Below are 25,368 nucleotides of genomic sequence, written 5' to 3'. Positions count from 1 at the left end.
TGCACCGCCCCGCCCGCCCCTTCCCGGCGCAGCCAGCGCCACGTCTCGGGCAGGAGCCGGCCGGGCGGCCCCAGGTCTGCGGGGGGATGGCCGGGATGGGGGCGGCTCGGGGGGTGGCCGGGGGCCGCTTCAGGCCGCGGGGCGCTGGGGGCTGCCGGGGAGTGGGGAACCGCCCGGGCTCCGTGCGCTGCGGCCCCGGGCCGCCCGCCGCCTCAGCGGCGCCCAGGGACGTGCCCGGCCCGGGGCCCCGCCGCCGTGTCTGCCGGTCCCCCCCGCTCTGTGACCGCCACCCGCTGTCGTCCTGGTTGGTCGTGTTTTAAGTAAAATCGGTGACTTTGGTACAGCTTTTACCCTGTGGGGTTATTGCTGTGTTCCCGTGGCGTGCCTACATCTGTGGGTGTGTGTATCTGCTTGCGTGCAGCACAGGGATATGAAAGGACTCTGAGGCCAAAATACCTTTTAATATTGGGAATGGGTTGTACAGGAGAACGCCATTCTCATCACATTGATCGTTTCAGCGTGGTTTATGACAAGGACAACAAGCGTCTCGTATTGGCTGGATTTTGACAAGGTGGAAGGAGCCAAAATCTTGCTTCTCTTTTGTCTGTAATTCCTCTGGGTAACCTGTCATGTAGCATCTATTTGCTGTACAGTGGTAGTTTTAGGAGTTTTACTGAAAACTTTATTATACTGAAAATCTTTAAAAATCAGTAACAGATCACACTGAAGGTATTGATTTTTTTTGTTTGGTGGAGATTAGAAAGGTGTTGCAGGTTTCTGGCTCCTTCACAGCTGATCTCTGTAAGGATCACCTACATAACCGAGTTTTTCTGTGTGCCCTGAGCTCCTTGCTGCTTCAGTAGCATTTTGGAGGTGGTGGTGGGGTTGCAGGGTGACCAGGGTAGTGTGGCACAGTAACAGTTACACAAGTGCTCTCTGGAGATATGGAAGGAATGTAATTCAAAATGTTTGTGTTCATGTAAAAGTGCAGTCAAAATATTCCCCAGCACACCCCCGCTCTCCCCCGCAGAGATTAGATCTGAATACCTGAAGAATCATTTGCAAATTCCATAAACTGTGATTGGGAATCCTTTTCTTGGCTGGTCATAGGAGAAGGCAATGTTGAGCTGCAGTCCTGGCCATGTTCTGACTGCCAGCTTGTGCTGTAATGAGTGGTTCTGAGTCTGTCAGTGATTCACACTTGTTATTCTGCAGACAAGTAAACAGTAATGATGTAATTTAGTTTTAGAAAAGTTACATCTGAATTCTGTACTTTAGTTTAACAAAAGATATTGAAATTTATTCTTTTAAATGAAGTACGTTATATGTTTCCATGTACTGTAATTTACACAGGAGGATACTACTCTGATACTGGCTTTGTTCTTAAAGCAGAAGCCAGAGATCTTTCCATTAGAAGGGACAATGATTTTAAATCAGCTGTCTTGCTAAATATTATCTGTTGCATTGTTCTGCAGTGTATCAGAACATATCAGTAGTTTATGCTACTAAAAGAGCGAGCATAAACAGATCACTTTATATCTATACTTGCTTGTGTTTCATTGTCTCTGTTGTTACTGCATGACCTAATTCTGTCTGTGGGCACTGCTTTATTTTTAGCTCATCTTTTCAGAGCTCTGGTAAATGTTTGTAAATTCACTATATTTTGTTTCTAGAGGATGCAGCTCCTTGGTGATTACGGCTTTGGCTGCGAGCTGTTTCCGTGATGTGGAGTTAGCAGCTGCCTGCTGCACACCAACAGCTCTGCAGCTCAGAGCTGTGCTCCTGTGTGACATCTTGATGCTGCTCTTGCTGATGGAAAGAAACAGGACTTGGTAGTTCACTTGGTGGCAAATTGTTGAGAAGAAGAACTTTCCAGGGCTCTGGATCACTTTTACCATGGACTCCTCATCTGTCCAGCAGGATGTTCATTTGGAGAGCAGAAGCAGTAATGGGGCTCCCAGCAGCTCTGAAGAACTTTTGGATTGTAAAGCCAAGTCACAGCTAGTTACCACAGATGAAATTAACAGTAAGTTATTTAATATGCACCAAACAATTTCCCAGTCTTACTCAGGCTTTTATATAATCATCTGTGTTATTATTTGGCTGAAGTTTTTCCCTGAGGTCAGGAATTTCTTTTATAGCAGTTTTAGGCAAGTTTGGTAAAGTCTATAGCTCTGTGTGTATATAAAACTGGGGGTTTTTTAGCTGTAGAACTTGTTATTTTGAAAGCAAAACCAGGCTATTAACTTAAATACTACCAGCTGTCAGATATTTGTTGTTCAGGGTGTTAGTCTGTCTTCAGATAATGTTTCCAAGAGTGTACATCTGAAACTCTCTAGAACGATCGGTCCTGAAATGACTGTTCCAGAGTAAGCTTGTGACTGGAGTGCTTTATTGTGGCAGAAGAAATCTTCCTAATAAATTAGATCACTTAGGAAAAACCCAAAACTGGCTCTGCTTCCCTGTATGAAAGAGATGCCAGCATGTCCTCTTCAATTTATCTCAAACTAACTTTGATACGTAGACAAGCTCTGTAATAAAATAATCATGCAGCTGTTTATGAGAAACTATTTAGAGTCCACTATCTGAGTAGATTATAGAATCAAACTTGAGCTAGAAGGGAGCTGTGTGGGTTATCTAGCCCAGCCTGCTGCACTGAGCACACCTAGTTCTGGAGCAGGATCAGGTTGCTCAGGGCCTCATCCTGTTGAATTCTGGAAGTGTCTGTAGCAGGGGGTTCAGCAGCCTCCCTGCCCATTCCAGTATTTAACAGCTTTCATTGTGAAAGTATTTTCCCTGCACTGAACGGAAATCACGTTTCCCTGGCAGGAGTCTGAGGATATGTCGGTGTATAAGGATGTGGGGCTGGCTGGGTGGAGAGGTGTGTACATTGTGGCTGCCTAGATACACAAAAACACAGTGGTTGCTTATGCAAAAGGAGGTGACGTGATGAGGTTGGGGCCTTCTGGTACCACAGGTTTGTCACAGGCAGCAGAGAGGACGCCCTGACACTTTATTTGCTTTTCTTAGGCTGCCCTCAGTGTGGCAGAGTGTAGTTAGGTGATGATTCATCCATCTTTTATGGAACTGGAGATCACACGTTCCTGTTATCTCCTTTGCTGGACAGTCACATTGTGGCTTACAAATAGATAATGTGTCTTTCTACTGTTCTTATTCTAATTGCATCTCTTTGCCCATTGTTCTAAAAAGTCTGCAGCTGTATTGACACTACTGCCTTTAAAGTACTTTAGTTCAAGGAGTTTTTGGATTTTGAGTGTCTCCTGGCCTCAGGAAGTTGCCAGGAAATCATTCCTCCAGAATTTTGCTCCAGCATCCCTTTGGTATATGTATACCACTCACTGTTGTGAAGAAAAAATGTGAATGAAGTATAAACCTGATGCAGTTTCTGAGATGGACAGAAACAATATTTCTGAATGTATAAGCTATTTTCTTCTTTTTTTGCCTTCTTGTGGCTATTCTTAGCATTGACACCTATTTTAAATTCATGCCTGTAACTGTTTTTGTGACGACATGATGATCTAAATCAGAGAAGTGATTATGGTTAAATGGCCTGAAATGTTGTCTGCATGACAGATAAGATACTCAAAATTATTTTGATTCAAATCTTAGAGCTGATGGGTTTTGGCAATCTAAATCTGAAAGCTTTATATTTCTACACAAATTGAGTTTCATCATTCAGTTTCCTTTGTGCTGGTTCACACTGAGCTGGCTTGAGGGAAGATGCACTGCAGAGGTGGGAACTTGATTTTTGCACTTGCAAATATTTTGTAATCATAAATGTGAAATGTTTTCCACCATCTTTAGAAAAAAAAATCTTACATACTACTCCCGTGAGTTCCAGTTACTTCAGCGATAACGTGGTGTGGGAATGAACAGAAAAGCACTGGCTGTTTCAGTGCTCTGCTCATTTGAGATCTCTAGTAATTAATTTAAAGTTGAATATGCAGGTTTTTTGCAACAGCAGTTTCATAAATGTTTGTAGTCCCCAGCCAAGTGAAATAGAAATGTGTGAGAAATCCAGAATATAAACCTGTGAAACGTTTATCTGGTATTGTATATGGATTTTTTCCTGCTGGAAAAGAAAAATACTAGTAAGTGGTTCTTGAATTGCATTTTGATAGGTAGGTTTATTATTTTGATAAATATGAGCTTTGCTACTGTACTTTTGATGAAGATATCCTATTTGAAAAAATGTAAACTCAGTTTAAAATTGAGAAACTGCTTGGGCCAGGCTGGAAGTCGGGATGGTGGATGCTTTCTCCTCAGTGCCCTGCTGCTCATCAAAGAGCTGAATCATTCAGCACAGGCCTGCAGCTGCTGAGGTTTACTTGTAGTAGATTGCTCCTCAGAGTTCCTTACACTCCATGTTTCATGCTTCTAAACTGAACAAGATTTAAAAACCTCTGTGAAGTTCTGGAGGTATTTTATATGATGACTTTGGAGGGCAACATAATAAAGCAAATCAGTAGTACTTGTTTTGGTCTTTTAAAGTAAAGAATCAAAAATCCTCTTTAAAATTTCTCCTGCCAGTTGCTGTCAGTAGCAGTATCCATATTCATACAATGTAAAGGCAGTGGTGTTGGCATTGTATTTGGGTGGAGCTATGAAGATGACTGGGGTGGCTTGAAGTGTAGTTCAGTAAAACTTTCTTTTCCAGCTACCAGTAATAACACCAACGAAGTGCCAAATGAGGAGGGAAGTCTGGAGACAAGCAGCAATGTGGATGCCTGCCAGAATGGGCCAGAGTCCCTCTGCCCCGACTCTCCTGTGTCTTTTGATCCCACCAGGAGTGAGCAGGGTGAAGAGTCATCCCCAGGTGTGACTGGTTTCCATGACAGCCTAAGGAAGTCTCAGGGAACTAGTGCTGAGGGCATAGCTCTTAGAAAAGAAGCTTTGCAGTCTCTCAAACTAAGTCTTCCCATGCAAGAAACTGAATTGTGTAAGCATCTGTTTATGGTGGTGCCCCTGCTTTCTCTTGCTGCATAAAGCTTTTTTACTCTGAGCCTGGCTCTGGACTCCTGTAACATCATTTAAGCTTGAACTAAACTTCATTTTTGCAGTAAACTTTTACTTAGAACTACAATTCATTTTCTTTCAGTAAACCACCCTCTGCTGCAGCTAAGGCATGTGCCTTACCATTTAAAACTGGCTCTTCGCTGGAGGGGAAATCACGCTTTCTGGGGCTGAAGCTATTCTAATCTTCTTGATTATTAGGAGTAACAGGTGACATTAAGAAAAAGAACAGCAGAACCAGGTGATTTTAAGCTAAGAAGAAAAGAAAGGAGAGAAGAGCAGTGAAGGGGGGAGAAGGGAAAGCCTTTATATTAAGGTGTCTAAAAGCCTTTAGTACAGGAAAGGCTTTATGTGAGTTAATAAAAGGTAAGAAAATAAATCTAGGGAACAATTTTCCACTACTTGTAGGGAATGAATGGACTGTGTAGGTCTTGCTTAGTTTTATAATTTTAGTAATGTCAGAAATGCAGGACAAGTGAGATTAAATGACAGCAATATTTTTTTTCTTGCTGTGTAATCTCTTGTCATATACCTGTGGAGGAACTATAGCATTTTCAAACTGAGCAGTGGAAGTCCACAGGTTTTATCAGTGCTTACACAAGGGTATATTTGAAGAGGGTCATTTGAGGTGCATGTCAGTGGGCTTTCCTTTTGTTCCTTGCTTAAGCATGAAGCATGTTGCTGATGGTAGAAGGGGCTTTTAACTTTGCATCCCCTTTGCCTGTGGTGGAGTTATCTGTTTGACTGTGAAGATACCTTTCTCTTGCAGGCTCAGCAGAGTCTTCACTGCCCCTGGAAAATGAAGAACAAATCAGACTTCAGGCAAGAAGACGTCTGGAAGAACAGCTCAAACAATACCGAGTGAAGAGACACCAGGAAAGAGTGAGTACCACAAACATCTTCTAGGTTGTGTTTTGTTGAGAATCTTGAAAACTTTACCATTTCTGTGCCCTGAATTAAAACATTCAGTAGTTTTCTCAAATGAGGGAAAGCTTTTTTTTTTTTTTCTTCTGGACAGGCAAAATTTGGTTCTGTTACCTCAGCAGTAATGTACCATTTTGTGCTGTTTAAAATAGGGGAGGAAAAAACAGACACCAAACTTAAAGCAACCTAAATGTTCAATTTTGCTTATATTTTTCAGTTAACTTTTGGAGTCTCACATGAACATTTCCAGCGTCTATATACTGAAGCTTGATAGGGTTGATTGCTGATATAATTTACCTTGTTTGTGAAAGGACATATGTTTAATATCAATGTAAAAGTGTACAGCTTTATATCTTAAGTTAAGCAAAAGAAGTCTTTGATGCTATTTCAAAGTTAACATTCTGGAATTTATTATTGACTCTTTGCTTTTTTTTCAGTCAAGTCAGTCTACATCCAAAACCCGTCCCACCAGCACCCTGGATCCTGAGCTGATGTTAAATCCAGAAATCCTGCCAAGAGCCAGCACTGTAGCAATGACAAAAGAATACTCCTTTCTGCGGACCAGTGTCCCCAGGGGGCCAAAGCTGGGTAGCCTGGGACTTCCAGCATCTTCAAAAGAAAGAAGAAGCTCAAAATCCAAGGCCAGCAAGATCCGGTCCTTGGCTGACTACAGAACTGAAGATTCAGGTACCCGAAATGCTGCTGGGAATTCTGTGGCTACTGACTTACCTGGGGGGGCTCTGACTCAAAGCAGAAGTGGTCCAACATCAATCGTTTCTGAGATCAGTCTGCCCTCTGACGTGGATGATCGAGTAGAGAATTCCTCCCTGGCAGGAGACAGCATTTCAGAGATTGATGGGAGTGAAGTGGGAATGAGGCTGGATGGAAATGAGAGCGACAGCTCTACCTACAGCAGTGTGTCAGGGAAAGGGCTCTATGGCAGTTTACAGAATGCAGAAGGCAAACAGGATACTCCATATACAATAAATGGCCAGAAGATCCATCCTGAAGCAATGGGGCAGTTTCCTTCCATCAGTGAGGTGCTGCAGGCTGCGGCAGTGGAGCACCAGGCCCAAGAGCAGGATGTTAATGGAGAGGTACGGAGCAGGAGAGACAGTATTTCCAGCAGGTAAGAATGATCTATTGTTGGTTAATGATATTTTCTTGAATAGGCAGCCTATTACATTTCCTTCCTACTAACTTTAGATCCAGTTTTAACTTATACTGTGATTGGTTCTGTTCATAGCTTACAAATTCTAAAAGAATCTGAGAGGTCACTTCCTATGAGTACCTATTTACTAAGTATATCTTTAGAGAAAGATATTTTTGCCACTGGCTGTGTTAAATGTACTGCAAACAGTTGTTTCTGTCTGCATAGAAGGACTTCATTCACTGAATCACTCATGAGCCTTGGTCTATAAAGTCTGAAAGTGTAGACTTGACTGCCTCAATGATATTTAATATTGTCCTTTTCCTAATCTGTGCGTGTACCTTTCAGACCTCATAGAGTTAAGAAATGCCAAGAGTCTTGTCCCAGATATCTTATTCTCTTCAGCCCTTTGAGAATGAGATTTAGTCTCCCAAGCTTATGTGTATATGACAGGTATTAAACTGATTCAGAAAGCAAGTGTATGACTGGTGAAGCCCTTAACAATGTGTGCTTTTTATCAGTTGTCTGCAGATGCATGTTTTATATGTCCTGCTTTTGAAATTACTTCCCTCCCCCCACTTTGTTGGAATAAAGGGTCATGCCCAGAGATGTTGAGGTGTACAATCAGTTGTTGATGATTATTCTGGCTTAGATTTATTTCTTATGGTAATGGGGAAAGATCTTTTTCTCCAGATGCCCTGGCTGTACAGCAAGGAATCAGTAAAAGGAATCCTTATGCCAAATACCTGTTCTTCCTTCTTTTACAGCAGCTGTTGGTATTTCTCAAGCACATTAAAGCAGACAGTTATGAGAATAATTGTGGAAGTTTTTTGATCCCATGGTGTCCAGTTGGCTGCTTAAAATGGGATCTGTAAATACAGAATATGTTGAAGTCATTGCACTTCTGTAAAATAACAAAATATATGGTGCCACACTGGATTCTAGTTGCTGGAAATACAGGAAACCAAAGTATAAAACCTTAACAAGAATATAATTTATTTGTCTTTTTAACAGAGGTTGTTACATTGTGTTCTGGATCTGTCATAAGGCCAGAAAAAATGTCCTACAGTCTAAGCCACTTGGAATATGAGTACCTCTTAATTCCAGTCACTTTTCTTCAACAAGATGAGTGTTGTGTTCTAGCCCTGTAACTGTGCTTGTGCTGTCTCTGTCTGCAGTGTTTCTATGGAAAGCTCTATCGCAGGAACTCATGACGAGATGTTGCAGGTTATGAAGGAGAAGATGAGACTTGAAGGGCAACTAGAAGCACTCTCACTAGAAGCTAATCAGGTAGAGAATTAATTTGGAATTCTGTACTGAGCAAATCAAAATAATATTTTAATTAACTTTCAAGAGCCTCTTGCTCCTTACTTATGGAATTGTGTTTTGTAAAAACATGGTTGAATAAGGTACTCCATAAGAATGCCATGGTGGGCTGACCCTGGCTGGATGCCAGGTGTCCACCAAAGCTGCTCTGTCCCTCCTCATCTGGCCAGGGAAGAGAAGAAATAACAATGAAAAGCTCATGAGTTGAGGTAAGGACAGAGGGATGGGGAATCACAGCTCCAGAGCATGGGGCACTCCCTCTGCACTGACCTTGGTGTCTGCAGAGCTGTTTCTCTCACAGTTTTCTTCTTATCTTTTGCTGTTGCTCTTCTGCTATTTTTTTTCACTTTCTTAAATCCCTCATCCCAGAGGCCACTGTCACTGATGGGCTCAGCTTTGGCCACTGCTGGGTCCATCCAAGCTGGCCTTGGTTTCACTGGAAATGGGGGAAGTTTCTGCCAGCTCCTCACAGGGACCACCCCTTGTACACTCCCAGTACCAAAATCTTGCCATGTAAACCCAATGCAGATGCTGAAGAGGATAAGTAGAATGTTGTTAAAGTCTTCAAAGATTACTTAAAAAAATAAAAAAGAAAAAAAGTGCGGGTTTTGTATATTTTATTTTTAAAGCCAAATTAAAAGAGAGAGAATAAATCCAGAGCAGTGCTAGCAATGTCTTTTAAGTATTTTCTCTTTGGTTTAATTGATGGTATAGCAATTAAAATAGAAAGCATTCTTCCTTAAAGTGTTTTATGAAAAATCCTGATGTGGTTACTGACATACAATGCTATATGTCTTGTATGTCCTTTCCTCTATTTTCTTTGACTATTTTAAATACCTGATAGGTGAGATGTTGCTTTAAAAAGAATTTTTTACAATCAAGTGGTCTTTGCCTTATCAAAGCCGTTTTGCTGGGCATCTTTTTTAGTCAGCCATTAATCTGTTTTCTCATGAGACTCCTGTATTTTGATTTTCTGGACACATTCAGGCTCTCAAAGAGAAGACTGAGCTACAAGCCCAACTTGCAGCTTTGAACATGAAGCTTCAGGCACAGATGGAGCACAGCCAGACCAGCCAGCAGAAGCAGGAATCCCTGAGCTCAGAAGTGGCCACATTAAAGCAGTCTTGCTGGGATCTGGAACGAGCAATGGCTGACCTGCAAAATGCCTTGGAAGCAAAGAATGCCAGTTTGGCTTCTTCAAACAATGATTTGCAGTTAGCAGAGGAGCAGTACCAGAGACTCCTGCAGAAGGTTGAAGATATGCAAAAAAATGTTCTCACCAGAGACAGTACAGGTGGGATGATGTAAATGTCAGTCTTTAAAATCTGTTGTTCCATAAATCATTTTATTTCAACTTTATTCTGAAGTCCAGAAAGAAGAAGAAATTTAAACTTGTGTTAATTTGATGTCATACTAATAAAGTGGTCTGAATTTTGTGTCTGGTTTTGATTTTGTGTCACAGAAGTGTCACAGTTTGCAAGCTGCCACTGCCAGCCTGGAAAGGGAGGCATAAATATTTAGTCCAGACAGTGGCCTAGTTGTTTTTTTGGAAAATTGTACAAATGCTGATTTGTAATGATGACTCTATGTGCCAGGACACCTACTTCCTGATGTTTAGTTAGTTCATATTTTCTGCCTCTAAGGAACTGTGAATGCTTACAGAAGTGATTCATTTAGTTTAATTTTATTCTGCTTATGACCCGGTACTTTGGATTCTAGCACTTTGGCAGGAAAAGCCAATCTTTATATAATTAGGCATATGTGCTTTTGTTCAACAATAAAGGAAAAACAGAAAGAAACCTGTGAATATAGCAATAATCCTTGAAAAGGTGTGCATAAAAATAGCACAGTGGGCTGTTTTAGTCCAAGTTCTTTATTTTTGTTTTTCTAGTTCATGACCTGCGACAGCAGTTGGCTTCCTTGCAGACCCAGCTCCAGAAGGTGCAGCTGGAACGGACCACACTGACCAACAAGCTGAAGGCATCTGAAACAGAAATCACATCTCTCCAAAATGTGAGGCAGTGGTACCAGCAGCAGCTGGTCCTGGCACAGGAGGCCCGTGTCAGGCTGCAGAGTGAGATGGCCAATATACAGGTACTGAGAATCTCTTCTTTTTTGTTAGTTTTATCCACAGGACAACCTAGTGGCCTTCTACAGTGGCCTGACTGCACCAGTGCCATGAAAGTGTAGCTGAAATAAGGCACACACAGTTTCAACTTCTTTTTTATTTTCTTTTTTTTTTTTTTTAACTCTTAATTTCTGTTGATATTAATCTGATTTTTTTTCTTTCCTTTAGGCTGGGCAAATGACTCAAGCAGGGATGTTGGAACATCTCAAACTAGAGAATGTGGCCCTGTCTCAGCAGCTGACTGAAACTCAGCACAGGTCCATTAAAGAAAAGGAACGTATTGCAGCACAGCTACAAAATATTGAGGTATGGTTGTAGATGGTTTTTGTAAGTTATGTTCTGTCTAGGTTGTGTATTTATGTTTTGTAAAATAAAGGGTATTCTGGCATAGTAGCATAGAATTCTTATGAATTGGTTCAAATCCTGCATTATAAAAGCATTAAATATTTCAAAGCAAATGAATTTACATGGCATTATGAACAGTAAGAGAGAACAAGGCCATATATTTCCCATTTGAAGGTGATACTTGCATCTTTAAGTTCTGGTATTTGTTTTTAATTGGACTTTGAAGGCAAATGTAAATATTGTCCTTTACCCATCCATGAACTCGTTCAAGAGGAAACTTAATTGGAAGTTAATCTAAATCAGTAATTTGCTTTTTTAAGTATGTGAAATTGCTCAGTAATCAGGTTTGTCCATCCTTTCCTCCAGTAAGAAAAGTTGGGTAAAATCTGAAGTGCAGTATGGTCACTTCCAAAGCTCTTAGAACCTTAAATTCCCCTGATTCTCAGTGACATTCCTGCTTCTGAGTCTCAAAGGAGAGTAAAGCAGCAGGTTAGTGGAAACACCCCATCTGCAGTGTTACTGATAGCTTGTGTAAGTGACAGGACTGTTTCCTGAGTAGCTACAGTGTCCAAGGAATTCCTTTGGGTTTGGAATTTTCCCAAACAGCTTAATTTTAATAAAGATTCTTTTTCTTCATGTCTTGTTTACCAACTGAGAAAGGACAAGGTGTTATTTAATTCAGATTGTCACAAGTATGCAACACATTCACTATTACTTTAAGTTGTTTTAGGTATAGGAATGAGTGACTTTAGTAAAGGCATGCAGGTGTGTAAGGCAGACATCAAAATTACCTTTGTGTTTTTCCCCTACAAATTTTTGTGATAGTTTATTTTTCTCTGTTCCTATTTTTTTTTGTTTTGTTTTTCCCACTCCTTCCCCTGCATTGAAACTGCAGAAGCTGATTCCATGTTTTTTCTATACAGGCTGACATGTTAGATCAAGAAGCTGCCTTCATGCAGATCCAGGAGGCTAAAACCATGGTGGAAGAAGACTTGCAGAGAAAACTAGAGGAGTTTGAGGATGAGAAAGAACAGCTTCAGAAAATGGCTGATTCTGCAGCAACATTAGAGCAAGAATTGGAACAGGTAGACTGCTGTTCATCAACTTCCCAGGATTTCCAAGGGAAATACTTGTTTGGCAGAAAAAGCAGTAGTAAATAGATACTGAGTTCTAAACTTCTTTTGAAAACCTGAAAGATTCCTGCAAAAATGAAGTGCATATTAAAGTCATTCTGTTTCAGGTGAAAAGGCCCTTTTTTTTCAACCATGTCAGTAATAATACTTTTTAAAAATTTTATAACTACTGCCTTGCCAGATGCTGGGTTTTTTTAATGAATTGAGTACGTGATTATTGTAAGTATAGACAAAACCCATAGATCCATGTTCAGAGTTAGGCAGTCAAGAAGGATATCATTACATACATTTACACTTACAGAGCCCTGTTTTAACCTTGTAACCTTATGCAGGCAGCATGTCAAGAACTGCAGTGACATGAAGTATGTGATGGCTCAGTACTATATTCCATGTAATGATATGGTTATTAATAATGCTGAATTTACCTGACTTTACTGTGGACATATTTTTCAAGTAAAACTTTAGAATACAGTGAATATTATGATAGGTTTGTCATTCTGGTCATTGCTTAGCCTGTAAGGTAATAGATGCTGCTCAATGCAGTCAATACAATTAACAGCAAAATAAAAGTGGCCTAGGAAAGTTAAAAAATATTTTCACCTTCTGCTATTTTCTCCTACAGCCTAAAATATTAATTTATAATACTTGATTTTGATTAGAGTGCTTTTGCAAAGATAACCTTTGTTTTGTATTAATTTAATCTTAAAATGTTTCCTGTCAGGTCAAGTTGACTTTGCATCAGCGAGATCTGCAGCTTGAATCCTTGCAGCAAGAACACCTCGACCTGATGAAGCAACTGACACTCACCCAAGAGACACTGCACACCAAAGAGCAGTCCCTGGATGACCTGCAAACACAGTATGATGAACTGAAGGCCAGGCTAGAAGAGTTCCAGAGTGATGCTGCTTCTAAAGATGACACGATCCAGTATTTGCAGAACGAGAAGATTGTGTTGGAAGTCGCTCTGCAGGCAGCAAAAGCAACTCAAGAGCAACTTGATGAAGGAGCAACACGCCTTGGAGAAGATACAGAAGTAACATCACAAATGTTGGAGCAGCTGAAGCAAGAAATGGCAGTCAAGTCAAGCCAGGTAATGATCTTTCTGAAATCTTACCAGTTTTAAAAAGCAATAATTTGGAGTACAGGTCACAGTTTGGGAACTAATTTTGTTATGTTCTCTTTTCTGTGGGACTGTGGGCCAAACATCTTTCCTGTGCAGTAATTTTGTTCCCAGTATGGTGATCTGGTAAATGTATTTCTGTATAAAATGCTGTGTTACCTACCACTGAGATGCTTAGTCAGAAACAGCATCCTTGTTAGATTAGGCAATTGTTACAAATCAGACAGATATGCTCACTGAAGAAATCAGGTGTAATATGACATTTGGCACATAAAGCAATGTTTGCTTTTTCCCCCTCTGGCAGGTGGAAAATCTGCAACAAGAAAATGCCAGCCTCAAAAAACAGCTTCAAAAAGTAAAGGAACAGTTCCTGCAGCAGAAGGTAAGCAAAAGCAAAGAAATTTCAGAGACATAAACCCAAGGAATACACTTCTTTTTACAATCAATGCATGTACTTCTGGGGAGGTTATGAGGATATTTAAATCTATTTTTTGTATCACAGAACTTTGTGACGTTAAAATACAGGAACTGTATAACTTACAGTTGAATTTCTGTCAGCAGCTGATGTAAAAGCTGATTCACCAACCAATTCATGCTTTGATAGGGCTTCAGGGAGTTTGCCAAGTGATCCACCATAGAAAATCTCTCTTTGGTTTGTTGATTAGGTTTGCTTTTGCAAAAGCACTTGTAAATCCTTAAGTGTTGTTATTGCCTTGCAGTATTGAAAAATCATAGTTGTTTCAGTAATTAGATGGTAAATAAGTGCTTTGCTGCAAATTTTATTCTGAATTTACAGTTTTAAACAGTAATTTGAAATGGATATGTCATTAGTGTTGCACATGTATGTGTCTTATTTATATGGTGGTACAATTAATTTGCTGCTTGATTGCTTATTAACCTAATGTCAGAGTTTGTTTTAGCTTATGTTAAAGTTTTGGAAGGCTGTTGAAACTGTTAGTCACAGTTAAGCCCTCTTCTCATGGCAAAAGTTACTAATTGTGTAATGGGATGGTTAATTTATTACAATTAGTTTGGTTTATAAAATTGGCACATAATTAATGCAGTTTCCATAAAGAATGTGAGGAGTATCCCTTACTGCAGAGAACACTGAGGTGTTCCATTTAATGAACTGCTAATATGAACTGATATCTGAGCTTCCATAAAAGCCTTTGAACCAGAGTAAATGTAGGAGCTGATGCTGGTTTGTATGACACACCCACCCCCTCAAATGAAAAGAATATCAATAAATGCTTTCTAGTAAAATAATCAAAAAATTTCAAAGCTGAAACAGCTTTGCAAACATCAGAAACAGTGACAGTCCCCTCTTGAAACCCTTGTGTGCAAGGTCATGGTGGAAGCTTATCGAAGAGATGCAAGTTCCAAGGACCAGCTCATCAGTGAGCTGAAAGCTACAAAGAAGCGGCTGGACTCGGAACTGAAGGAGATAAAACGAGAGCTGCTGAGGATCCAAGTTGAAAAACAGTCACTAGAATCTGAGCATTCGAAACTACAGAAGGAATTATCTCAGGTTCACCAGCAGATGGTGGAAATAGAAAATCACCTCCAGTCAGTGCAGAAAGAACGAGATGACATGGAAACTCGCCTACAGGTATGGAAGGTGTAAGGCTTTGAACTTGGAGAGTGTTACATCCAGGATACACTGCTACTTCTATTAACTTTGGAAATAAACAGAATGACCACCTGCAAGTTAACGTTCTTGGTTATATATTTAAAATAGTCTAGACATTTCAGCATATCCTTACCAAAATTCTGTAAATGCATGACTGCTTACTAACATCTCATGTAAGTAGGTGGGGAGAAGAACTGCAGGAGTGGTAAAAGACTGATGTGGAAGCGGTGTCCTTGGTCCTAAAGTGAACTCCATCTGAGAACAAAATCCAAACACTCTTCATATGTGTTATCAGTGGTGGCCTCAGACGGAAGAGTTAAAGGAGAAATAAAAGGGAAAGAGAGCTGGAGAGCAGTTTATATATAGAGATGGAAGTAATTTTGAAATTTCATGATTTTTCTTTTCTAATCAAACATACACAGCAAATAGGCTTTTGTTTTTATGCTCATGGGTCGTCTTTTTCCTTCCTGTTAAGTCTTTGCAGTTCGATAAGGAACAAATGGAATCTCTTGCTGAGGCAAATCAGGCATTAAAACAACAAGTAGAACAAATGCAAGAAGAAGCAAAAAAGTAAGTGTTCTAGCACAGATAAAAGAACCACAGCATTTGGTTTTCGTATTTGGCTTTCAGATGCTGGGTTTTGTTGGGTCATGACTGTTTGTCAAGCAGCTTTTGTTTTTACCTGGTGTTTCCTTTCCCTTTCACACCAGGGCCATTACAGAGCAGAAACAGAAAATGAAGCGTCTGGGGTCTGACCTGACAAGTGCTCAGAAAGAGATGAAAGCAAAACACAAAGCCTATGAGAATGCAGTCAGCATTCTCAGTCGGAAGCTGCAGGAATCCCTTACTGCAAAGGAATCTGCTGAGACAGAGCTGAGCAAACTAAAAGCACAAATTACTGATGGTGGGAATGACCAGATTGCTCAGGTATGCGGATGTCCTTTGACACTGTACAAAGACAAAGCTATAAGTCTTGAAACACCATTTCACCCTGAAGTGATGAAAATATTTGGAAAATAAAGCTAGATAAGAATATAGTGTCAGGGTTCTGAGCACTGAGATCTTCTTTAAATATATTTGAGAGAGGTGATTTGGCAAGCTAGATTTACTGATTTAAATGTTATTGTTGGTGGGATTTTTTCATCTTTTTTTTTGTTTTTTTTTAATGGTTAGTATCTGAAGATTTTCCAAGACTGTAGCTCTTACTGCTTTTTTCTCCTTGACAGCTAAAAGTTTTTCAAGGTAGCCATAGCTTATTCATATATGCTAGGCCTGTAATAAGAAAATTAATTTACTGAGGGAAGCTCCAATTTCTTGAACCAATGGAGCAAGATATCAAATGCACCAACAGCAGTAGCTGAATGCAAAGCTGGAAAGTTCTGAGCAAGACTTTTAAACACGAGCACTTCGTTTCATATTTGCTAGAGAAGCAAGCTTTTTAACCAAAGCAGAAGTGACTCCTGAAAATGGGTGATGCACTAATCACATGTGGCTCCTTTGTCTTTAGGAGAAGATTGAAGCTCTGAAGACAGAACTGCGAGCTGTGAGCAGTAGTAAGTTGATGCTGGAAAAAGAGTTGCAAGAAGTGATTTCACTGACCAGCCAGGAACTTGAAGAATACAGAGAGAAAGTGCTGGAACTTGAGGATGAGGTGATTGCTTGAATTTGCTTCATTGGTGGGCATATGACAGTAAAAAGTACCTGAGAGACAGGGAAAAATTTTATCTCAGCAGTAGAGAAAATCATAATCGTGGATAGGAAACATCATGTCAGTGGTACTTGCAAATTTTGTTGCCTTGTGCTGCTTCTTTGTGGCTTCATGAGTCATTGTCTTACAGAGAAAGAGGATGAGAGAGAGGAGTGGCTCCTGTATTAGATACCAGCTGTGTCTGGTCATGAGACAGTGAGGATACATGAATCGTTAGCTTCTGGAACTACTGGGAGTCATGGATCCTCAGTGACACTGAGGGCCAGGTGATGGTCTTCAGCTGTAGAGTGGCACAAAAAAATTATATATATCAACCACTTTGGATCTGCACCTGAACAGTATTCCTGGATGATTCTTTCTAGCAAGCATTTTAGTCTTCCAAAAGGAAAAAACACCAAAGTGAACTTACTTTTTAATGTTCCTTTAAAAAAGAAAAGAAAAAGGAAATCCGACTCTGGAAAAACAAGATGCTTAATGAGTTTAACTCAGGTTTTTTTGTGGTCTTAGCCTGAGGCTGTTTGGGGGTTTTTGTTTGATTTGTGTTTCTCTTTGACTATAGCTTCAGGAATCTAGAGGCTTCAGGAAGAAGATAAAACGTTTAGAAGAAATGAATAAGAAGTTGGCCCTTGAACTGGAACACGAACGTGGAAAACTTACAGGTCTCAGCCAATCCAACGCTGCTCTGCGGGAGCACAATAATATCCTCGAAACAGCATTAGCAAAAAGAGAGGCAGACCTGGTACAACTGAATCTACAGGTATTTGACTTTCTAATGTAATAACTTCAGAAAGGAATTGGCTCATGAAACAAAGGCGGTGCATTTTCTCCAGTTCTGGGTCCCTTGTGTGTTGCGTAACAGCATCAATATGGGGGTTGAACAAGAGATCAGAAATGGGACTTGACACTAAATAGAATTTTCTTTAGGAAAAACTTAATAAGTTTGCACTACAATATTTGCAATAGTGAAAGTGTAGGTAGTTGGAACATAAAAAAATCCATGTGTGTTACTGAGATAAATGATTTTTATTCCAATAGTAATACATTCATGTGGACATAGGCCATGAGCTGCCATTAAACCATAGCTACTTGTCCGGTTGAAGGTACTGTGTGGAAAGAGTGACCAGCAGAAAGTTGTTCTGCAATCCCTGCATTGGCTTGTGTTAATATTTCCTCTGCTTCCAGTCAGCCCACACAAAACGTGCATTTGTTTTTGTGATGTCTTACAGGTTCAGGCAGTCCTAAAGCGGAAAGAGGAAGAGGATCAGCAAATGCAACAACTTATTCAAGCTTTACAGGCTTCCTTAGAGAAAGAAAAGTTGAAAGTCAAAGAGCTTCAGAAGCAGGTAATGGTTCATCTTTTATTTACTTATCTTTAAAATGCTTTTAAATTACTTTGTATCTTGAAATGAAATCTGTTTTGTAACATACTGCTTCCTCCAGCTGGTCTGTCACTTACGGCCAGTGGCTGAAAGATCAGTTGATGTCTTCTCTGTTGTGTCCTGTGTTAAGCTCCCTTTATGACTCACCTGCAGAGACAAAACAAAGTAAAATTGCATCTTTTTGTCCTGTTAGGAAGCAGCAGCCAAAGCAGATGCAGCCCACAACCGGCGACACCACCGGGCAGCGATGCTGGAGCTCAGTGAGATCAAGAAGGAGCTCCACGCCAAAGAGCTGCTGGTCCAGGCTCTGCAGGCTGAGGTGGACAAGCTGCAGTAAGTAAATGTCTCAAAAAGAACAGTAATTAAAACAAATCCTCTGGAAAAGCCATTCATTGGTGAATTTTTGGGTTTGCCCCTTTGGGGTGGATTATGTTGAATGTTCCCCAGCAGAACCTGACCACAAGATGCTTGTTTGGAGTCTAAACAAATACCTGCATTTTTCTCTCTTTATAATTCAGTTAGACCTGAGGTACACTGTTTTTAGGCTTCACTATCTCCTTTTTTTTCCACTTTCACCACACACTTCTACTATTTCACATTGCTAGTAAGGACTAACACTTTGTATAAATCCTATTCTTCTTTTTTATATCCCTGAGGAACTACATAGAGGATTAAATTGATTATTGACTATGTTCCACAATGCACTAAAATTCATTTTGCTCATATGTAAAATTTTTCTCTTAAATTATATGAAATTATCAGACCTACATGAAAATGGATATAAGTTTAACCCTATTCCTCCAAAAACAAAGGGGTTTTTTTTGTTTGGTTGGTTTTTTCCTGCATAATCTCTTGTTTGTAATTGGACTATTACCAGTGCTCAGTCATTTTTAAGTTTTTTTCAATATTTAGTATTTACACATCTCTTTCATAAAGTTTTATTGTGATTTAACTTTGGTCTATGAATGTATTGGCAAAGCCCTCAGCCAGAGCTGTAATTAACCAGGTTCCATGCACGGTCCTGTCATTTATAGTTAAGTGGCTAACCCAGTGAAATCCTTGTTTTAAAGAACAGATTGAGTAACTGCTGTTAATTAACTGTCTGTTAATCTTGCTGTGCAGGGCAGAGGATGAAAAACATTCCCAGGAGGTATCTCAGTTTCAGCAGGAGCTGGCTGAAGCCAGATCTCAGCTCCAAGTTCTGCAGAAAAACCTGGATGACAAACTTAGTGAACAGCCTCTCGTAAGCCAAGAGGTAAAAAGTGAACACTTACTGTGTTTGTCTGTATTTCTGCTGCATTGTATGACTTTGTCTTTAATTCAGCATATTTAATAAAGTTTTGCTAGGTTTTCTTAAGAAGGTTTTCATGAGACATAAGAATACATTTCGGATTTTGTGGTTGATTGCACCTGTAGATAATTTCAATGATTTTGTTTGTTTGTTTTTTGCCCTGGTAGGTAGAAGACCTGAAGTGGGAAGTAGAACGAAAAGAAAGAGAAATTGAAACACTTAAGCAGCAGCTGGACATGACTGAACAGCGCAGCCACAAGGAGTTAGAAGGGATACAAGTTGTCTTGCAGGTATTTAATTGAGCCAGTTCTGATGGACTGGAATTTTGATTGCTGTAGGGGGACAATTAAAACATTTTTTAAAAGCATACTTACACTTTTTTTCTGAATTTTTATTTTGACTGTGCTGTTACCTTTGTGTTTCTTCAACCTTTATGCCATTAACATAGGCTACTGACTTTCTTTTAACCTAACCTCTGATTTTCTGCCATAGCAAATTTGTTTCAAACAGCATTGTGTGTTGTTTTTTCCTTCTAGTTTCCTCTGGAAACTGAAAAGATTATAAAAACTTCAGTTGGCTGCATTTTCTATGCTATTCTTTACATCACACTGATTCTCTTCCCATTTAGAACATCAAGACTGAGTTGGAAATGGTGAGGGAAGACCTGTCAGTGACTCAGAAGGATAAGTTTATGCTGCAGGCTAAAGTGACTGAACTGAAGAACAGCATGAAGTCCCTGCTGCAGCAAAACCAGCAGCTGAAGGTGGACCTGAAGCATGGCAAGATGAAGAAGGTATTTAAATAGCAAGAACATGTTGTGAAGTACAAGGAAAATTCTCTGCTAATGCTCTTAAATAACCTAACATGAATGTGCCTGTGATTCCTGCTCTGTCATGCAGATATGCACCAGTAGAGTGATGTGAAACTCCTTCTAGGTGGTAAAAATTATACTGATGAAATAACTTAATTGTCTTTCTGACTCTCCATTTTTTCGTTTAACCAGAGGAAAGAACTGAAAGGTGAGAATAACTCTTCCAATCCTGTGACTCCAGTCAAGATTCCTGATTGTCCAGTGCCTGCTGCCTTGCTGGAAGAGCTGCTGAAACCAACAGCTGTGAGCAAGGAGCCTCTGAAGAATCTGAACAGCTGTCTCCGGCAATTGAAGTATGCCCTGTTATTTTAAACCATATTAAGGAATCTTAAAAATGTTTTCAGGAAACCAGCTGCCACCACGAGGAAAAAAGGATTTGTAAAATTAATTCCTTATTGGGACTATATTTAGGACAGAAGGATGTTCTGTCTTTGTAAGTGCTTGCTTATATGGTCATTACCATAGTGAAAGAAGACTTTACAATAAAATAAACAGAATGTCCATCCTAAATTGTACACAGCAGAAAAAAATCAGAAACAGCTGTTAATATTTTTGAATTAAGCATATTTGTTTTGCTCTTGAAGACAGCTCCTAAGCTTCTTGTAGATTTCTTTCTCTTGTATAGAGCTATATCTTAGATAGTCTTGAGATAGGTATCAAGAATCAGAAAAGTAATTTTTTGGTCTTGCATTCAGCTGTTAGTTTTCTGCTTGCTAATTTATGCTTTGTTTTTGTTCTCAATACATTAAAAGGCAAGAAATGGACAGCCTTCAGCGCCAGATGGAGGAACACACCATTACAGTACATGAATCAATGTCTTCATGGACTCAGATTGAAGGCAGGTTAATGGACCTTACTTCTACAAGTCCTACAACTGCATCAGACCAGCAGGAGACTCCTACTGCAAATGAAAAGAAAGAGAATTCTAGTGTTAGTGACAAGGAAGCTTTGACACTATAACCTCCTTATCAGTTGTCTTTCTTCCTATTGCTTTAAGTATATAAACAAATCTTTATAAAAATTATTTATTTCATTTTTTAAATGGTGTTCAGAGTTGTGCTTTTGCCTGCAGAAGCAGAGGACACTGATTTGAGAAACTACAGAATAGTAAATGCAGAATGTGCTATTCTAAGGGTTTGTTTGAAACCTTGCCATAACAATTCTGTCGTATTGGGTACTGCCAAGTGGTGAATCTAGCTCATTTGAGGCTTTAGTAAGAGATTCAGATGAAGGTTTAAAATGAGGTCAAGAGGAGCATCTGGTTTCAAGTATGTAATTGTTCAGTCTGGGTGAGTTTGTTAAGGAATTACTGTTAATTATGTAACATCTAGGTTTTCTTGTTTGGATTTTTTTTTAATTTGTGGGAGCAGGAGGTATTTTTCCCCCCATTTTGGGTTGTAGCCAAACTACAGAGAAAAGTTAAGTTCTTCTCATGTTCAGCCATTAGCAGTGGTTGAGAACTGGATATGCTGAGTATTCTCTTGTCCCTCCTATAATCTCTTATTCTTGAAATTCGAATTATAGATACCTGTATTTGAAGGAAAAAAAGTTACTGTAAGCCATTTTGAAGATGACCTTTGACCTATAGCAGAAGAAACTGTAAAGACAAGCAATACAGAGCAGTTGGTATCTTTGGCAGATTTGCCTGGAATGCTTGCTGATGTTTTTCTCTTAAAGTCACAGGCCAGTAGTGAGCTTTGCTTCACTGCACAAATACTTTGCACCTTTTTATTTCAAGTTTTGAAGTAGACACCCATTAAAAAGTATGCGTGTAAAATATATATATGTATATATATATATGAAAAAATCATAATTTTCTGACTTTGAATATCTGGTTTAATATGCTTATATACTGTAAGTTAAGGCTACAATGAGGGGGTTTGTTACTGTCATTGTTTTAATGTTAAGTGTAAGTTTGCTCTTCTTTGACATACTGTATAAATGGCTTAGGGAAATGAGCCCCTAAAGCCAGAGCTTTTAGAAATGTAATTATTTTTACTTTAAAAGACATAATTATAATGCCTATAAAATTATTATTTTTAATAGCTTTATCTTCTCCCACACACTTCCTCTACTTTTTGCACTCTCTGTTCCAAGGTGTCCACCATGAATGGAAGTGTTGGTACTGTGGCAGCCTCTCTGCAGAGCACCTTGACTAAGTTATTTTTAAAGCAGCTCACTTTAGTTTCCTTCATCTTTGGTCCCGTTTCTCCATGTGGCTCATAGTGCAGTGACAAGCCAGCCCTCTCCTCTAAAAAATTCACTCTAAAATTCAGTGTTGGGATATTTGGAAGATTTAGTGGCAATTCATGTAGTAAAATGTTTTTGTCCCTAAAACATAAACCAAGTCAATTATATCCACTGTAGTTTGGTGTTTACAAAAAAGAAAAATAAAAATTAAGTACAAGTGGATTCAAAGGCTGGGGGGAAAAAAAATTCTAGTTCATGTATTTTTCCAAAGAGGCTGTCACTGGTTTTGGGTTTGGTTGATGCAGAGGAGGTGGAAGGATACTGCATTTTGTTTAGCAGTAAGGTGAAAAATAAATAACCAAACAAAACTCCCAAACCCACCTATATTTATCCAAAGTCTGATTTCTTGTAACTACCACTTCAAGCTTTAGTCCAGTTGAACACTTTGCACTACAAGTGCTTATACTGAATGATTTCATGCCCTGCAGCTACTGGATTTTAACTTAGATTTTATTTGGCTCAAAGTTGAGTGATGCTGACAGTCAAGGTTTTGCAACTGGTAAAGGAAGAAATGCATTGATGTGGCATTAGGTGCCCAGCAGATGGATTTGCCAAAAATTTCAAAGTCAAAAGCTTTACAAACTAGCTTAAGACATGTCTGCACACTGCTGCAGTCTACTTTGTAGAGTAAATGGTACTGGTTATCTCACTGTTGTCATGTTCTTGCAGTTGTCTGTATATTAAGCTCAAAGAAGGAAAAAACCAAACCACAGTATTGTTAAAGAAAAAAATAAAACTGTAATAAATAATATATTCAGTACAAGAAAACTACCAAATGTCCAGGATTTAAAATATTACTTGTGCAGCGTTAATGTTGCTCTTCACTTTATTAAATACATTGCCTACAGTTCAGAATCCACTATGTTCTAATCTGTTAGTTCAGCAGTGGTTGTATGGATAAAGGTTTTATCTGGTATCAAAGATGCCAGAATTGTTAGAAACTTTCCTAGTTGTTCTGAATATCAGCTCTCCTTTTTGTGTTCATTCTGCATCCTGCTGCAGTTTCTCACAAGCTCCTGAAGACATCTGAGTTTGCACAGTCCAGTAGCCTTAGATGTGTGTTTCCTTTCCCAAGATGAGGGAGCTGTTGTGGATTGGATTCCTGCATTGACCCAAGTGCTTCTGGCAGTACCTGAACACTGGGTTTTGTGCTGTTATATTCACTGTGTGCTTTTTCTACAAACACACACCATGTCATTTACTTAAATGAAGGACAGTGAGACTTTTGAGGGTATTAACCTGGTGAGGTATTAAGTGAAGTTAGGGAAGTCACTGGGAAGTCTTTTAGAAGGAACATGCAGTGTGTGGTAAAAGCAAGGCCTTTTCTTTGAAGCTTATCAGCTATGTTTTTAATGACCCAGAGAAATAGTTGCTGCTTTATTAAATAGCCTCACACCCTGAGGCTGAGCTTGCTGTCTACAAAGCCTCAGGTCTCTGCTGTCTAGGCAATAAAATAACTTAGTTGTAGGAATGAAAATTGTCTCCCTTCTGCCTGTCACAGCACTGCCAAATAATCAGGAGAATCCGAAGAATAATTTCTTAAAAATCAATTTTCCTTTTTCAAGCACTGCAATAGAATGTATTTTCTGTGTTTCTTCAGTGGTTGCTATATACTAAACCAAATCTAGTTAATGAAGGAGAAATGTCACTGCAATGTGAGAATGTTCCCCAGTGCTGAAAGCTGGTAAATGGTGCAGCATTATTTTTTCAGATGCTGTTTGAGTTTTTGAGGGCTCTTGAATAGCTGTGCATATAAAAAAAATCACAACAAAGACCAGCAAACCCTACAATAGAATAAAATGTTACTGAGTCTCTGGCATTGCTGAATATTGCATAATGCTCCATTCTATTGTCTTCCAGATTTCTTGGAAATATTTGTGCACTGTGTTGGGGTCAGCTGAGCCCCTTAGCCACTCCTGCAATGGGAAGATCTGATCCCATAGTGTTTATTCAGGCAGTAGCCTAGCAGAAATCTGTGACATTTTCACATGTGTAAAGTAATATCCAGGATGAATGTTCTACTGTTCATATTGTCATGGATTATATATTCCTCCTTAGGGGAGAGAACTGCAGTGGCATGGCTATTTTAGTGTTAGCTGTGACAACATCAAAGGTGTGCTGGGGACAGGTAGTACTATCAATATAATCACTATCTTTACCTTAAAGATGACAAATTCACTCCTGGTGATGCAGAAGCTTGTGATGTACATTTTATTAACTTTGTGGGGAAAGTGGGAATAGCTGCATGTGACTTGCTGTGATCAGAGCCTTTAAGTATTTTCCTGTGAAAGTAATTGCTGTCCAGAGGAATTACTAATGCTCATCAGCTGACATCTGATCACTCTGCCTCCTACTAACGAGCAACACTTGAGTCTTGAGCAGCCTCATTTCCAATACAGATGCACAGATTTCTAGGGGAGGGAAAGATGTTCTGGATATTGTAAATGAAATGGTTCTGTTTCATGTATGACATTCAGTAATGTCTGCTTAGGCTGTATTTGTAAAGATAGAAGTTAATAATTCCATGTTCTTGAAGAATGGATGACCCAGGGGCTGGAGGAGTTACACTATGTACAATTAATGTTTATGATCATACAAAGCATGTTGATTATAAAAATTGTGTGCATAGGGATTCCTTCAAAAGTTTTGTGCAATAAACTATTTTTGCTAAAGGGCCTCAGGTTGTTTCTGCTTCAAAAGAGTTACCATCTTCTCTTTGGTTTTGGGAAGTAGTTTCTATGTTGAGATCCTGAATACGCTGTATAGCCACCTTTAAGGAAAAAAAATATTTTGAAAGACATTATTGTGTATTGATTTTTCACACATCTAAACTTCACTGTGTTTGTATTTTTATTTTTCTCAGTTAACTGAACTCATCAGCAGAGAAACACAATTCCTTGGCCTGAATTTGTCAGCCTGTGGAGTTTCAGTATACAAAATGGAACAATGCAGGAATGGAACAATGCAGGAATGGAACAATGCAGGAATGGAACAATGCAGGAATGTCTTGATTCTAATTGAGCCAATTGCAACGACGAGAGAAATTCCTGTCCCTTGCTTGCAATACTAAACAGTGTGA

General features: G+C 39.4%; 1 protein-coding gene across 2 annotated transcripts; it reads left to right on the top strand.

The window, feature by feature from the left end:
- The first annotated feature begins 1,677 nt into the window (after positions 1-1,677).
- On the top strand, positions 1,678-24,964 carry GOLGA3 (golgin A3). 2 transcript variants are annotated; one of them, XM_066331453.1, is made up of 23 exons: positions 1,678-2,026; positions 4,679-4,837; positions 5,804-5,916; positions 6,396-7,087; positions 8,287-8,398; positions 9,422-9,728; positions 10,326-10,528; positions 10,731-10,868; positions 11,831-11,992; positions 12,762-13,130; positions 13,465-13,542; positions 14,506-14,769; positions 15,266-15,360; positions 15,501-15,717; positions 16,298-16,441; positions 17,058-17,255; positions 17,725-17,841; positions 18,071-18,210; positions 19,000-19,132; positions 19,336-19,458; positions 19,797-19,961; positions 20,172-20,332; positions 20,792-24,964. In XM_066331453.1, the coding sequence occupies exons 1-23, from the start codon at positions 1,897-1,899 to the stop codon at positions 20,997-20,999; spliced, it is 4,428 nt and encodes a 1,475-aa protein (XP_066187550.1). In that variant the 5' UTR covers positions 1,678-1,896; the 3' UTR covers positions 21,000-24,964. The 2 variants fall into 2 exon arrangements, with proteins under 2 accessions (XP_066187550.1, XP_066187549.1); XM_066331452.1 differs by having other exon boundaries at positions 4,679-4,960.
- Positions 24,965-25,368: the final 404 nt, after the last annotated feature.

The sequence above is a fragment of the Sylvia atricapilla genome, chromosome 17 (genome assembly GCF_009819655.1).
Source record: "Sylvia atricapilla isolate bSylAtr1 chromosome 17, bSylAtr1.pri, whole genome shotgun sequence".
NCBI classification, from domain to species: Eukaryota; Metazoa; Chordata; class Aves; order Passeriformes; family Sylviidae; genus Sylvia; species Sylvia atricapilla.
Note: the sequence above shows the minus strand (reverse complement) of the source record. Positions and strands in the feature narration are given on the sequence as shown.